The sequence below is a fragment of the Schistocerca cancellata genome, chromosome 1, assembly GCF_023864275.1.
Source record: "Schistocerca cancellata isolate TAMUIC-IGC-003103 chromosome 1, iqSchCanc2.1, whole genome shotgun sequence".
In the NCBI taxonomy this organism is placed as follows: Eukaryota; Metazoa; Arthropoda; class Insecta; order Orthoptera; family Acrididae; genus Schistocerca; species Schistocerca cancellata.
The window spans coordinates 751,511,016-751,525,114 of record NC_064626.1 but is presented as its reverse complement, the minus strand read 5'-3'; the positions used below and the strand labels follow the sequence as shown (position 1 = coordinate 751,525,114).

Genomic DNA, 14,099 nt, shown 5'->3' with positions numbered 1-14,099 from the left:
TGCAGGAGTAGATTTAATAACGAATACAAGAATAGGAGGGCGGATAAGCTACTGCGAACAGCATTGTAACACTTTATAGTAGCAAAGACAGACAGGAAGGTCTCGCCTGCCGCAATAGTACAGATGACGAAGAGATTGAAGACATGTATGATGAAACAGAAGAAATTATTCAGATAGTGAAGGGAGATGAAAATTTAATAGTAATGGGGGATGGAATTAGATAGTAGGAAAAGGAAGAGAAGGAAAAGTGGTAGGTGAATATGGAACGGGAGTAAGGAATGAAAGAGCAACTCGCTTGGTAGAATTATGCACAGAGCGCAACTTAATCATAGCTAAAACTTTTAAGAATTATGGAAGAAGGTTTTTTACGTGGAAGAGGCCTGGAGACACAGGAAGGTTTCAGATAGATTATATAATGGTAAGACAGAGATTTAGGAACCAGGTTTTAAATTGTAAGACATTCCCAGGGGCACATGTGGACTCTTACCACAATCTATTGGTGATGAACTATAGATTAAAACTGAAGAAACTGCAAAAAGGTGGAAACTTAAGGAGATGGGACCTGGATAATGTTCTCTGTATACAGACGGCTTGTGCATTTCGTACTGCTCCTCCAGTACTGGTGTTGCTGAGCGGCGCCAAGAGGGAGCCATCCACCAGGCCCAGTCATGGGTTCTAGCCCACGGCTTCCAGTTTTCAGCCGTGAAGTCGTGGGTCATGCACTTCTGTCGGCGTCGTACCGTTCATCCGGAACCAGAACTTTACCTTAACGGCGATCCACTCACTGTAGTGGATACATATCGATTCTTAGGACTGGTTTTCTACGCCCGATTGACGTGGCTTCCTCATCTTTGTCAGCTGAAGTGGAAGTGTTGGAAGCACCAACTGAGCAACACCAACTGAGGTGCAGATCGTTCTACGCTGCTGCAGCTCTACAGAGCCCTGTTCAATCCCGCATTGACTATGGGAGTCTGGTTAATGGTTCGGCGGCATCCTTAGCGTTGCATTTACTCGACCCAGTGCACTAATGTGGCGTTAGTCTGGCAACGGGAGCCTTTAGGATGAGTCCGGTCACCAGCGCCCAGGTGGAGGCTGGAGTCCCTCCATTGAAGGTAAGGCGTGCACAAGAAGTCACCAGTTACGTTGCACACATTTGTAGTTCTCCTGAGCATCCGAACTGCAGTCTCCTTTTCCCACCTACGGCGGTTCATCTCCCGCATCGGAGGCCCAGGTCAGGGCTTACGATTGTGGTTCGCGTCCGATCTGTCCGAAGCAGAGTCCTTGCCTTTACCACCTAGACTCGAGGCCCATTCACGTACTCCTTTATTGTGTACACCCAGGCCAAAGCTTCGCCTGGACCTTCCACATGGTCCTAGGGATCCAGTTAACGCCACGGCTCTCCGCTGTCAGCTGTCACTTCCTCTCGATTCTTGACATGTATCGGTACCATGAAGTGGTTTACACCGACGGCTCGGTGACTAATGGTCACGTTGGCTTCGCATATGTTCATGGAGGACATATTGAACAGCACTCCTTACCAGACGGCTACAGTGTTTTCACTGCAGAGCTGTCGGCCATTTCTCGTGCTCTTCTGAAGGTGGCAGGGACAAAATACGTCGAGGGAAAGTCCGGAAGCGCGCTTCTACTACGGTCGCAGGTTGGAATCCTGCCTTAGGCATGGATGTGTGTGATGTCCTTAGGTTAGTCAGGTTTAAGTAGTTATAAGTCTAGGGGAATGATGACCTCAGATGTTAAGTCCCATAGTGCTTAGAGCCATTTGAACCATTTTTTGAACAGGGAGGGAAGGCTATTTACAATTTGTACAGAAAGCAGATGCCAGTTATAAGAGTCGAGGGGCATGAAAGGGATGCAGTAGTTGGGAAGGGAGTGAGACAGGGTTGTAGCCTCTCCCCGATGTTATTCAATCTGTACATTGAGCAAGCAGTACAGGAAACAAAAGAAAAATTTGGAGTAGAATTAAAATCCATCGAGAAGAAATAAAAACTTTGAGATTTTCCAATGACGTTGTAATTCTGTCAGAGACAACAAAGAACCTGGAAGAGCAGCTGAACGGAATGGACATGATCTTGAAAGGAGGATATAAGATGAACATCAACAAAACCAAAACGAAGATAATGGAATGTAGTCGAATTAAATCGGGTGATACTGCGGGAATTAGATTAACAAATGAGACGCTTAAAGCAGTACATGAGTATTGCTATTTGGGGAGAAAAATAACTGATGATGGTCGAAGTAAGGAGGATATAAAATGTCGACTGGTAATGGCAAGGAAAGAGTTTCTGAAGAAGATAAATTTGTTAACATCGAGTATAAATTTAAGTGTCAGGAAGTCTTTCCTGAAAGTATTTTTATGTAGTGTAGCCATGTATGGAAGGGAAACATGGTCGATAAATAGTTTGGACAGGAAGAGAATAGAAGATTTAGAAATGTGGTGCTACAGAACAGTGCTGAATATTAGATACGTAGATCATGTAACTAATGCAGAGGTACTGAATAGAATTGGAGAGAAGAGGAATTTCTGGCAGAACTTCTTGACTAGAAGAAGATATCGGTTGGTAGGACACATTATGAGGCATCAAGGGATCATCAATTTAGTTTAAATGGTTCAAATGGCTCTGAGCACTATGGGACTTAACATCTGAGGACATCACTCACATCCATGCCCGAGGCAGGATTCGAACCTGCGACTGTAGCAGTCGCACGGTTCTGGACTGAAGCGCCTAGACCCGCTCGGCCACAGTGGCTGTCATCAATTTAATATTGGAAAGAAGTGCGGAGGGTAAAAATCGTAGAGGGGGACCAAGGCATGAAAACACTAAACTGACTCAGAAGGATGTGGGTTGCGGTAGTATGCTACTGTTGGATAGACCATCAGAGAGAGAACACCTTGTGTTCCTGATGCTAATAAGACGAGTACACCATTCGTTTGTTATATATTTTTACAGGCTGCAAACAGTAGCGATTGCAGTAATGGATTGGAACAGTGATTGCTGTCTACATATGTGAGCTGAGTTGGCTACCCTTCGCTCACAGCTACAGGCTGCATTGGCTTCCATCACACAGCTTGAGGCTGCAGCCAAGGGGCATCACTGTAGGGGGTCGGGCACGGGAAAGCGAGGGATTGGTCCACTGCTATGGCTGCCCTGGGTACTGCCTGCATTGAGGTTGACGCCTCACCTGTGGTCAAGTGGGAGATCATTCCAAAGTCTGGCAGGCAGAGAAAAACTTTCCAAGGGGTCGATCGTAGGGCCTCCCCAGTTCGTTTGACGAACACGTTTCGGGCGTTATCTGTGGCTGACGATGTCTCTGAGCCGGATGCAGTAGTCTACCCTGTTCCAGAGGAAGCTTCTCGGCCCACAAGGTCTGGGCATTCGCATAGAGTGGGTTTGCTGGTAGCTGGGAGCTCCAACGTTAGGCGCATAATGGGGCTCCTTATGAACTTGGCTACCAAGGAGGGGAAGGGTGCCAGTGTGCACTCTGTGTGCATACCAGGGGGGTCATTCCGGATGTGGAAAGGGTGCTTCCGGATGTCATGAAGAGTACAGGGTGCGGCCAACTGCGGGTGGTGGCTCATGTCGGTACCAATGACGTATATCACTTTGGATTGGAGGAGATTCTCTCTGGTGTCTGGCGGCTAGCAGAAACGGTAAAGACTGCCAATCTCGCTTGCGAGGTTAAGGCGGAGCTCACCATCTGCAGCAGATTTTGGTGCAGAGCCGAGTGGAGGGTCTGAATCAGAGTCTCAGGCGGTTTTGTGACCGTGTAGGCTACAGATTCCTTGACTTGCACCATCGGGTGGTGGGTTTCCGGATTCCACTTAATAGGTCAGGAGTCCACTACACACAACAAGCGGCTACACGGGTAGCGGGGGCTGTGTGGAAGGGACTGGGCGTTTTTTAGGTTAGAGGGTCTCAGGGAACCACAGAAACGGCGTCCGTCTAAAAGGGTACAGGTAAAACACAGTAAGTTAGTTGTAGAAACGATCGGTATTGTAAATTGTCGTAGCTGTGTTGGAAAAGAACCAGAGCTCCAAGCCCTAAAAGAAAGCACTGAAGCTCAAATAGTTATAGGTACAGGAAGCTGGCTAAAGCCCGAAATAAATTCAGCCGAAATTTTTTCAAACGATCTAACTGTGTTCAGAAAGGATAGATTAAATAGAGTTGGTGGTGGAGTATTAATTGCCGTCAGAAGTAGTTTGCCTTCTACTGAAATTGAAGTACATAGTTCCTGCGAAATAGTATGGGTAGAGGTTATACTTGACAATCGGACTAAACCATTAATTTACCAAACGCGCGACTCAGAAGATATAGTTGCTGAACAGTTAGAAGAAAACTTAAGTCTCATTTCAAATAGGTACCCCACTCATACAGTTGTAGTCGGTGGAGACTTCAATCTACCCTCGATATGCTGGAAAAAGTATACGTTTAAGGCCGGCGGCAGGCATAAAACGTCATCCGAAATTGTACTGAATGTTGTCTCAGAAAATTATTTTGAACAATTAGTTCATGACCCCACTGTAAGCGTAAATGGTTGAGAAGGCATAGTTGACCTCTTAGCATCAAATAATCCTGGACAAATATTGAGTGTTGTGAAGAATACAGGGATTAGCGACCACAAGGCAGTTGCTGTTAGGCCGAACACCTACAACCATCAAAAATAAACTCGAAGTATATCAATTCAAAAAAAAAAGCTGATAAAAATGCTCTTAATACCGTTTTGAGAGTTATTCTTCACTCCTTCCAATCTGGTCATGTAAGCGTAGAAAAGTTGTGAAATGATTTCAGAGAGATAGTATCTCAGCAATTGAGAGACACATACCACATAAATTAATAAGTGATGGTGCTGATCCCCCCCATGGTACACAAAACGGGTCAGATCGCTGTTGCGGAAGCAGCGAAAAAAGCATGCCAAATTTTAAAAGAACGAAAAATCCCCAAGACTTGCAAAATTTTACAAAATTGCGAAATATAGCTCGAGCTTCAATGCGAGATGCTTTCAATAATTTCCACAACGAAACTCTGTGTCGAAATGTGGCAGAAAACCCAAAGAGATTCTGGTCATACATAAAGCACACCAGCGGCAAGACGCAATCAATACCTTCACTGCGCGATAACAACGGTGAAGTCACTGATGACAGTGCCACTAAAGCAGATTTATTAAACACGGTTTTCCGAAACTCCTTCACCAAGGAAGACGAAGTAAGTATTCCTGAATTCCAATCAAGAACAACTGCCAAGATGAGAAACATAGAAGTAGATATCCTCGGTGTCGCAAAGCAGCTTAAATCATTTAATACAGGCAAGACTTCTTCTGGTCCAGAGTGTATACCAGTCAGGTTCCTCTCAGAGTATGCTGATAAAATAGCTCCATATTTATCAATTAAAAACAACCACTCGCTCACAGAAAGATCCGTACCTAAAGACAGGAGAATTGCTCAAGTCACACCAATACCCAAAAATGGAAGTAGGAGTAATCCCTTGAATTACAGGACCATGTCACTAACGTCGATTTGCAATAGGGTTTCGTAACATATACTGTATTCTAACCATTATGAAGTACCTCGAAGAAAACGATTTATTGACACATAGTCAGCACGGATTCAGAAAATATCGTTCTTGTGAAACACAACTAGCTCTTTATACTCATGAAATAATGAGTGCTATCGACAGGGGATGTCAAATTGATTCCATATTTTTAGATTTCCAGAAGGGTTTCGACATAGTTCCTCACAAGCATCTTCTAAGCAAACTGCGTGCCTACTGAATATGGCCTTAGTTGTGCGACTGGATTCGTGATTTCCTGTCAGAAAGGTCATAGTTCGTAGTAACAGACGGAAAGCCGTCGAGTAAAACAGAAATAATAGCCGGCGTTCCCCCAAGGAAGTGTTATAGACCCTCTATTGTTACTGATCGATATTAAAGATGTAGGAGACAATCTTAATAGCCGTCTTAGAGTGTTTGCAGATGATACTGTCATTTACCCTCTTGTAAAGTCATCAGATGACCAAAACGAATTGCAAATTGATTTATATAAGATATATGTAAGGTGCGAAAAGTGGCAATTGGCCCTAAATAAAGAAAATTTGACGTTATTCACATGAGTCCTAAAAGAAATCCACTAAATGTCAATTACGCGATAAGTCACACAAATCTTAAGACTGTAAATTCAACTAAATACTTAAGGATTACAATTACAAATAACCTAAATTGGAAAGATCACATAGATAATATTGTGGGTAGAGCAAACCAAAGACTGCGATTCACTGGCAGAACACTTGAAGGTGCCACAGGTCTACTAGAGAGACTGCTTACACCACGTTTGTCCGCCCTATTCTGGAGTATGGCTGTGCGGTGTGGGATCCCCATTAGGTGGGACTGACGGATGATATCGATAAAGTACAAAGAAGGGCGGATCGTTTTGTATTATCGCGAAATAGGGTAGATAGTGCCACAGACATGATGCGTGAATTGGAGTGGCAGTCATTAAAACAAAGGCGCCTTTCGTTGCGGCGGGGTCTTCTCATCAAATTTCAATCACCAGTTTTCCCTCGGACTGCGAAAACATTCTGTTGGTACCCACCTACATAGGGAGAAATGATCATCACGATAAAATAAGAGAAATCAGGGATTGCACAGAAAAAATTAAGTGCTCGTTTTTCCCGCGCGCCGTTCGACAGTGGAACAGTAGAGAGACAGCTTGAAGGTGGTTCATTGAACCCTTTGTCAGGCACTTTATTGTGAATAGCAGAGTAATTATGTAGCTATAGATGAGGTCACTGCTACTAACTCCACGTCATCATAACCTGCCTGTGCGTAGCATAGAAAGTATTGCGCCATAATCTAGGGATGGAACTAATATATGCTTCAGTACATTAATGTTAAAACTGATAAATTTCAGAATGGTTAGATGATTATTACTACGTTTGTGCATGTGAACTTTTATTAAATATATTAATCGGTAAGAACTCAAAACTTTTATTTATAGTAATAGTTCCTGATCCCCTGAGTAAACAGGAAGTATGAACATTTATTTCAATAAGCACACACCACCGCACATATTGCATTGCATGAGGAGATTCAATATGACGAGTGCTTGCAGTAGACGATTATTAACCCCATGTAAAATGATCAGGCGACAGCTTGGTGGTCACGGTGACAGTCTCTCCGGCTTCTGAGAGTGTGGAGTTGGCAGCGCAACTGCCAGTGCTGCTAGCAGAGCCGCAGCCCATGGCACTCCTGAACTCAGCACACAGTGTGCTCTTCGTTATCGGGAGTGTGTGCCATCGGCAGGTTTTCTCGCCAGATGCGTTTAGTGGAAACATTGTGATGGAGGAAATACTTGTTTTTGCAAACATCAGTGCATGCAAGGCCTCAGATATATTTAGGGCTGCAGTCTATTTGTCGCGGAAATTTTATTACTTTATGTGCAAGATGTGTGTGTGTGTGTGATACTCAATTGTTGAAAACGCGTTTTATTGCGAAGAAGAGTCATCGTAAGGTGCTGGTAGTGCTTAAGCGATCTATTTGGCTTACACCTTCCAGAGCTTTGATAGGGTAGTACAGACGGACTATTTCCCGCCATTTTTTATATCGGAATTGCGCCAGCTCTCCCTCGTCCTCAGCCAATAGGAGCACAGTATTCTGAGGTGGGATGAAAATCTCTGTCTGTGTGTTTGAACACACTGGTTCATACAAGTGTACACACAAATAGGAAGGAACCACTTGAGACAGACGGAGGAGGAAGCGAGTCCGCAGTTTCCTGATCAAAGGAACGTCGCCACCTGGTGCTTTGTTTGGGGGTCATGAGAACAAACGAACGTCCCTCTGGCAGGTAGGTCTACTGGTTTGAGGCACAGGTGCTACAACAGAAAGTAGTAGAGACAGCAGAAATGGTTTCCCGGGTATCTAATATCAAAGGACATCAACTTCTGCTCCGCAGTCGATTGTACGAGTATATAGTATTGTGGTCTGTAATTAGGACATTGGGCTGTTTCCAACCTCCATGTCATGCAGATATGTGTGTTCGGCGTTCCAGTTAGTAATCAGTGGCGCTTGGGCGGCAGACACGGCCCGACCCCCGTGGTGTGTAGATGTGTGCACTTGACACTCTGTGACCTGGCCAGCATAAAAACAAGCGGGTGGTCCAAAACGGCGACTAACATGTCACACTTCATTCCATTCCTCGGTGCTTACAGTTATTACGGCATGGAAAGTGGTGGTGCAGACGTGAACTCTGCCCAAGTAAGCAAACTGAATTGAACATTATATCGTTATGACAACTGACATGAACTGAATTTTGTATCGTGCGATCGTTCCTCACCAGCAGCTCAGCACAGACTGAGTCTTATTCCTGCCAATTTCCAGATGGGTAAGAGAGGGGGGGGGGGAGTAGTGGAGAGGAATGGAAGGCTGGGGGATTGCCCAGAGGGGAAAGAGGTAGTTGATTGATCAATTTAACTGATTAGTTGAGTAATTTGATATCAAAAGTGTTTTCATATTGGTGAGGGGAAGGGGGGAGGCGTAGTGTTGTGGATTTCACAGAATGATAAGGGAGGGGTAGGGGTGGCGGTTTCTCAGAAGCAGCTTTTGTCCCGTACCTAAGGGGGCATAAATCAACCACCAGGGTGTCATAAACCACTTAGAAGAACAATAGGTTAAGGGGAGGGGTGCTTTAATTGATCCATTTAATTAATTAGCACAATAATTTGAGATCAAAAGTGTGGGCACCCGCTTTATCGCGCTACTCCCAGATTTTTCGACTTGAATCCCATCAAACATTTATGGGACGTTATCGAGGGGTCAGCTTTTGCACAACATACTGCACTGGCAGCATTTTCGCAATTATGGACGGCTATAGAGGCAACATGGCTCAATATATCTGCAGAGGACTTACAACGAAGTTGAGTCCATGACATGTGGAGTTGCTACACTACGCTGGATAAAAAAGGTCTGACACGATATAGGAGGTATTCCATGACTTTGTGAAAGTATATGTGTTCCTATGACAATGACTGCTGGTGAAACGTCAGAAGAATGATAGAACAAACGCCTGAAGATCCCAGGACCAATTGCAACAAGTAATACATGAAAAAGTGGCCACAAAAGCCTCAACAATTCTGTTGCGTTATATGCGTTTACCAGTGGGAGTTTGTAAGCCAGTAAGAGCGCGTGGTGGGGTGCAGTCTAGCGTACCTGGTAGAGAGCGACGTAGGCGGCGAGGAAGAGCCCCAGCGAGTTGTCGCCGCACAGGGCGCCCACCAGCAGTGCAGCCAGCCCGCGCCCGCGCCCGGGGCCCGCAGGTCGCCTCCACTGCGCCAGCAGGTGGCGAGCCGCCTGCAGCGCCACGCCCGCCGCCAGGTACTTCGCCGCCAGCTGTGACACATGCCAACTGCCCTCATCCTGTGTCTTACACGGAAATGCCAAATATTTTCACAATGTGATTTACAGGGTTGCGAAGAACGCCATAAGGAGCATACGAGGGGCGTTTGAAAAGACCGTGCGAAAATAAAAACTACTTATGTGTTGAGGTAAACCTTTTTTGTTTTTCGATATAGTCTCCTTAATACTTATACACTTTGTCCAACGCAGTTCCAATTTGTTGATCCCATCCGAATAATAGTAATTGTCCAAGTCTGCAAAATAGCTATTAGTTGCAGCAATCACCTCCTCGGTTAAATAAAATCTTTGTCCCGCCTGCCATTTCTTCAAATTGGGGAGCAAATAGTGGTCCGAGCGAGCCACGTCTGGAGAATAGGGGGGGGGGGGGGGGTTAAACGAGTTGGAATCCTACACTACTGACCATTAAAATTGCTACAGCAAGAAGAAATGCAGATGATAAACGGGTATTCAATGGACAAATATATTACACTAGAACTGCATGTGACGACATTTTCACGCAGTTTGGTGCATAGCTCCTGAGAAATCAGTACCGAGAACAACCACCTCTGGCCGTAATAACGGCCTTGATACGCCGGGTCATTGAGTCAAACAGAGCTTGGATGGCGTATACACGTACAGCTTCAACACGATACTACAGCTCATCAAGAGTAGTGACTGGCGTATTGTGACGAGCCAGTTGCTCTGCCACTATTCAACAGACGTTTTCAGTTGGTGAGAGATTTGGAGAATGTGCTGGCCAGGGCAGCAGTCGAACATTTTCTGTATCCAGAAAAGCCCATACAGGACCTGCAACATGCGGTCGTGCATTATCCTACAGAAATGTAGGGTTTCGCAGGGATCGAATGAAGGGTAGAGCCACGGGTCATAACACAACTGAAATGTAACGTCCACTGTTCAAAGTGCCGTCAATGTGAACAAGAGGTGACCGAGACGTGTAACCAATGGCACCCCATACCGTCAGGCCGGGTGATACGCCAGTATGGCGATGACGAATACACGCTTCCAATGTGCGTTCAAATGGTTCAAATGGCTCTGAGCACTATGGGACTTAACTGCTGTGGTCATCAGTCCCCTAGAACTTAGAACTACTTAAACCTAACTAATCTAAGGACAGCACACACATCCATGTCCGAGGCAGGATTCGAACCTGCGACCGTAGCGGTCACGCGGCTCCAGACTGTAGCGCCCAGAACCGCACGGCCACTCCGGCCGGCCCAATGTGCGTTCATCGCGATGTCGCCAAATACGGGTGTGACCATTATGATGCTGTAAACAGAACCTGGATTTATCCGAAAAAATGACGTTGTGCCATTCGTGCACCCAGGTTCGCCGTTGAGTACACCATCGCAGACGCTCCTGTCTGTGATGCAGCGTCAAGGGTAACCGCAACCATGGTCTCCGAGCTGATTGTCCATGCTGCTGCAAACGTCGTCGAACTGTTCGTGCAGATGGTTGTTGTCTTGCAAACGTCCCCATCTGTTGACTCAGGGATCGAGACGTGGCTGCACGATCCGTTACAGCCATGCGGATAAGATGTCTGTCATCTCAACTACTAGTGATACGAGGGCGTTGGGATCCAGCACGGCGTTCCGTATTACCCTCCTGAACCCACCGATTCCATATTCTGCTAAGTCATTGGATCTCGACCAACACGAGCAGCAATGTCGCGATACGATAAACCGCTATCGCGATAGGCTACAATCCGACCTTTATCAAAGTCGGAAACGTGATGGTACGCATTTCTCCTTCTTACACGAGGCATCACAACAACGTTTCGCTAGGCAACGCCGGTCAACTGCTGTTTGTGTATGAGAAATCGGTTTGAAACTTTTCTCATGTCAGCACGTTGTAGGTGTCGCCACCGGCGCCAACCTTGAGTGAATGCTCTGAAAAGCTAATCATTTACATTGAGAGGCACCCACATGCCTTGCTCATACTGTGGCATCAAGCAGTCAGGCCTGCAAGATGAGTGGTCTGCCAAGCGAGTGGATTCATTCTTATTTATCGAGTAACATGAACTCTCGTACTCACAATTAAGTTACAAATTATCCTCCTGTATGAATAATACGCAACGGAAACACGCATCTGACTATCAGTAATTTACAGAACTCTGACTGTACACTACGCACTGGCAATACCACATTTTCTTTTTGTCTTTTATTTAACGGCTTTTGTCAACACATGGTCACCGCACTGAATATGAATGGCGCACACATTATAAATTCGGGACATTATGGCAACATACAGTTCAATGGAAAAGTCCATCAATCTTTTTCTTTTCACTATCTTATTTGTTCCGATAAATTCTCTAACCTAAACACACAAATTCTATAACCTACAACGAGAACACATGAGAAATTCCGCCCAGTGGGCATGGCTTTACATTGGTGAATCTCTATATTATGGTCTCGTAATTATTTAACGCTACAGTGCACTTTCTGGGTAGGATGGTGGATCTTTTATTATTTCTCACACTTCGACTCTCACAATCATCATCACGAAACTTCCCTCCAGACCGAGCGGTACAGAAGGAACAAGCATAACCCACTAATCTTTTGAAACTACCTCGCTACTCTCCCATGCAAACCACACATACCCAAATTACATGACATACACCACACTACAATATGAAATACAAGACAGTGAATAGTCACAACATTATCACTTTCAGCTTTCCCACTTCAATTAATATTTATCCCAGTTTCACACGACACAGCCCCACTTCGTAATTCTACTTTCCTACTGTGAACTCTGGAGATATATGCACGTCTTCCTGTGCAATGCAAGCCAAGTGGCGTTGCTGGATAGACGGCCGACTCACCTTGATTCTCTCTCAGAGTTTAAATCTAGCGTCACACGGAATCATATCACGCAAAGTAATATTAAGAACATATTCATCACACACGCGAGTCCTGAACTGATACAATGGACGAGTACTTCTCTTTATCCTTTGTCTCATACATAGATTGAGACTCACACAGTACTCACCACGTGGAAGTACTCGTCTCTAATTTCAAGTCCTGCACACGCCATTACTTAAATATTTCAGCTTATGGTACACACGCTATTTCTTAAATATTTCAACTTATTGTACACACGCTAGTAATTCAGCTTAACTTAAGCACACGGAAGTATTTCAACTTATTGCTACACGTGGTTTCATTGTGACCGTTGGTCACTTCCGAAGATTACTACAATCCCATTAATATTACCTGCCTGACATTTAATTCTCCCCACAAAAGTTCCTGAAATAGAGAAATTATTATTTCAAACTACTCTTAAATATTCCACATGCATACCATGACTCCACTCTTTCGTCATTACGGAGCACAACTAAAACAGGTGTTAACAGCACAGGATCCAGCGGCAGAGTGCTGAAACATGGCCGTTCTCGAGGTCCTCTCGCACCTCTGTCAAGGTGGGGGAAGACCATGCTATCGTATTGGTCAGCCACATTTCTGGCGCTCAAAGCTCAGGTAAATTTCATCTCTTTGGTCCCACCAAAGGTGGCCAAAGGATCGACTCAAAGATGATCATATATTCACATTCACTATCTGCGGTTAGCAGACGACCATACATTCATTCATTTCACAGATCTCACCAAACTGGATGTAGGGATTTATTTTGTGGGAGTGCACATGTGATCAATTAAATAAATAAATTGTCATTCTTTCCCACACTGGTATCCGGCTTCGCTGTATTAATTGAAATTGAGTTAGTTTTACAAAAAAAATGTGTTGTTCTGACAAAAATAATGAAGTATGTTGTACCTATTTTCAATGTCGGGCGGTAATTGTACCCTTTCAGCATATCACAGCATTTTCTTCTTGTCGGTTAAATTTCGCGTCTGTAGCACGTCATCTTCGTGGTGTAGCAATTTTAATGGCCAATAGTGTATTTCCATTAATTTTTCGACCACAACTGCTGAGGTGTGTGCTGGTGCACTGTCGTGATGGAAGAGGAGTTTTTTTGCTGTTCAATCGCCGGCGTTTTTCTTGCAGATCGGTTTTCAAACGTTCCAATAACGATGAATAATAAGCACCTGTAATAGTTTTAGCCTTTTACAGATAGTCCGTGAGGATTATTCTTGAAAATCCCAAAAGACAATCGCCATAACCTTTGCAGGTGAAGGACTGGTCTTCGCCTTTCTTGGTGCAGATTCTCCCTTGGTTGGTTCAAATGGCTCTGAGCACTATGCGACTTAACTGCTGAGGTCATCAGTCGCCTACAATTTAGAACTAATTAAACCTAACTAACCTAAAGACATCACACACATCCATGCCAGAAGCAGGATTCGAACCCGCGATCGTAGCGGACGCTTGGTTCCAGACTGTAGCGCCTAGAACCGCACGGCCACTCCAGCCGGCCTCCCTTGGTAAACCATCTTTAGATTGTTGTTTGGTCTCAGGAGTATACTAACGTATCCATGTTTCATCCACACTGACGAAACGACGCTTAAAGTCCTGCAGATTCTTCCTGAACAGCTGCAAACCATCCTTGCAACACTTCACACGATTCTGTTTTTGGTCAAGCGTCAGCAATCGCGGAACCCATCTTCCGGATAGCTTTCTCATGTCCAAATGTTTATGCAAAATATTATGTACCCGTTCATTCGAGATGCCCACAGCACTAGCAATCTCACGCACCTTAACTCTTCTGTCATCCATCACCATATGATGG

General features: G+C 44.9%; 1 protein-coding gene across 1 annotated transcript in view; it reads right to left on the bottom strand.

Annotated features, from left to right (window-relative positions):
* LOC126100560 (uncharacterized) overlaps positions 1-14,099 on the bottom strand; it is a 167,739-nt gene that overhangs the window by 31,065 nt on the left and 122,575 nt on the right. Inside the window, exon 6 of the mRNA XM_049911216.1 lies at positions 9,213-9,392. Coding sequence (XP_049767173.1) covers positions 9,213-9,392 — 180 coding nt within the window. The remainder of the gene's footprint in view (positions 1-9,212; positions 9,393-14,099) is intronic.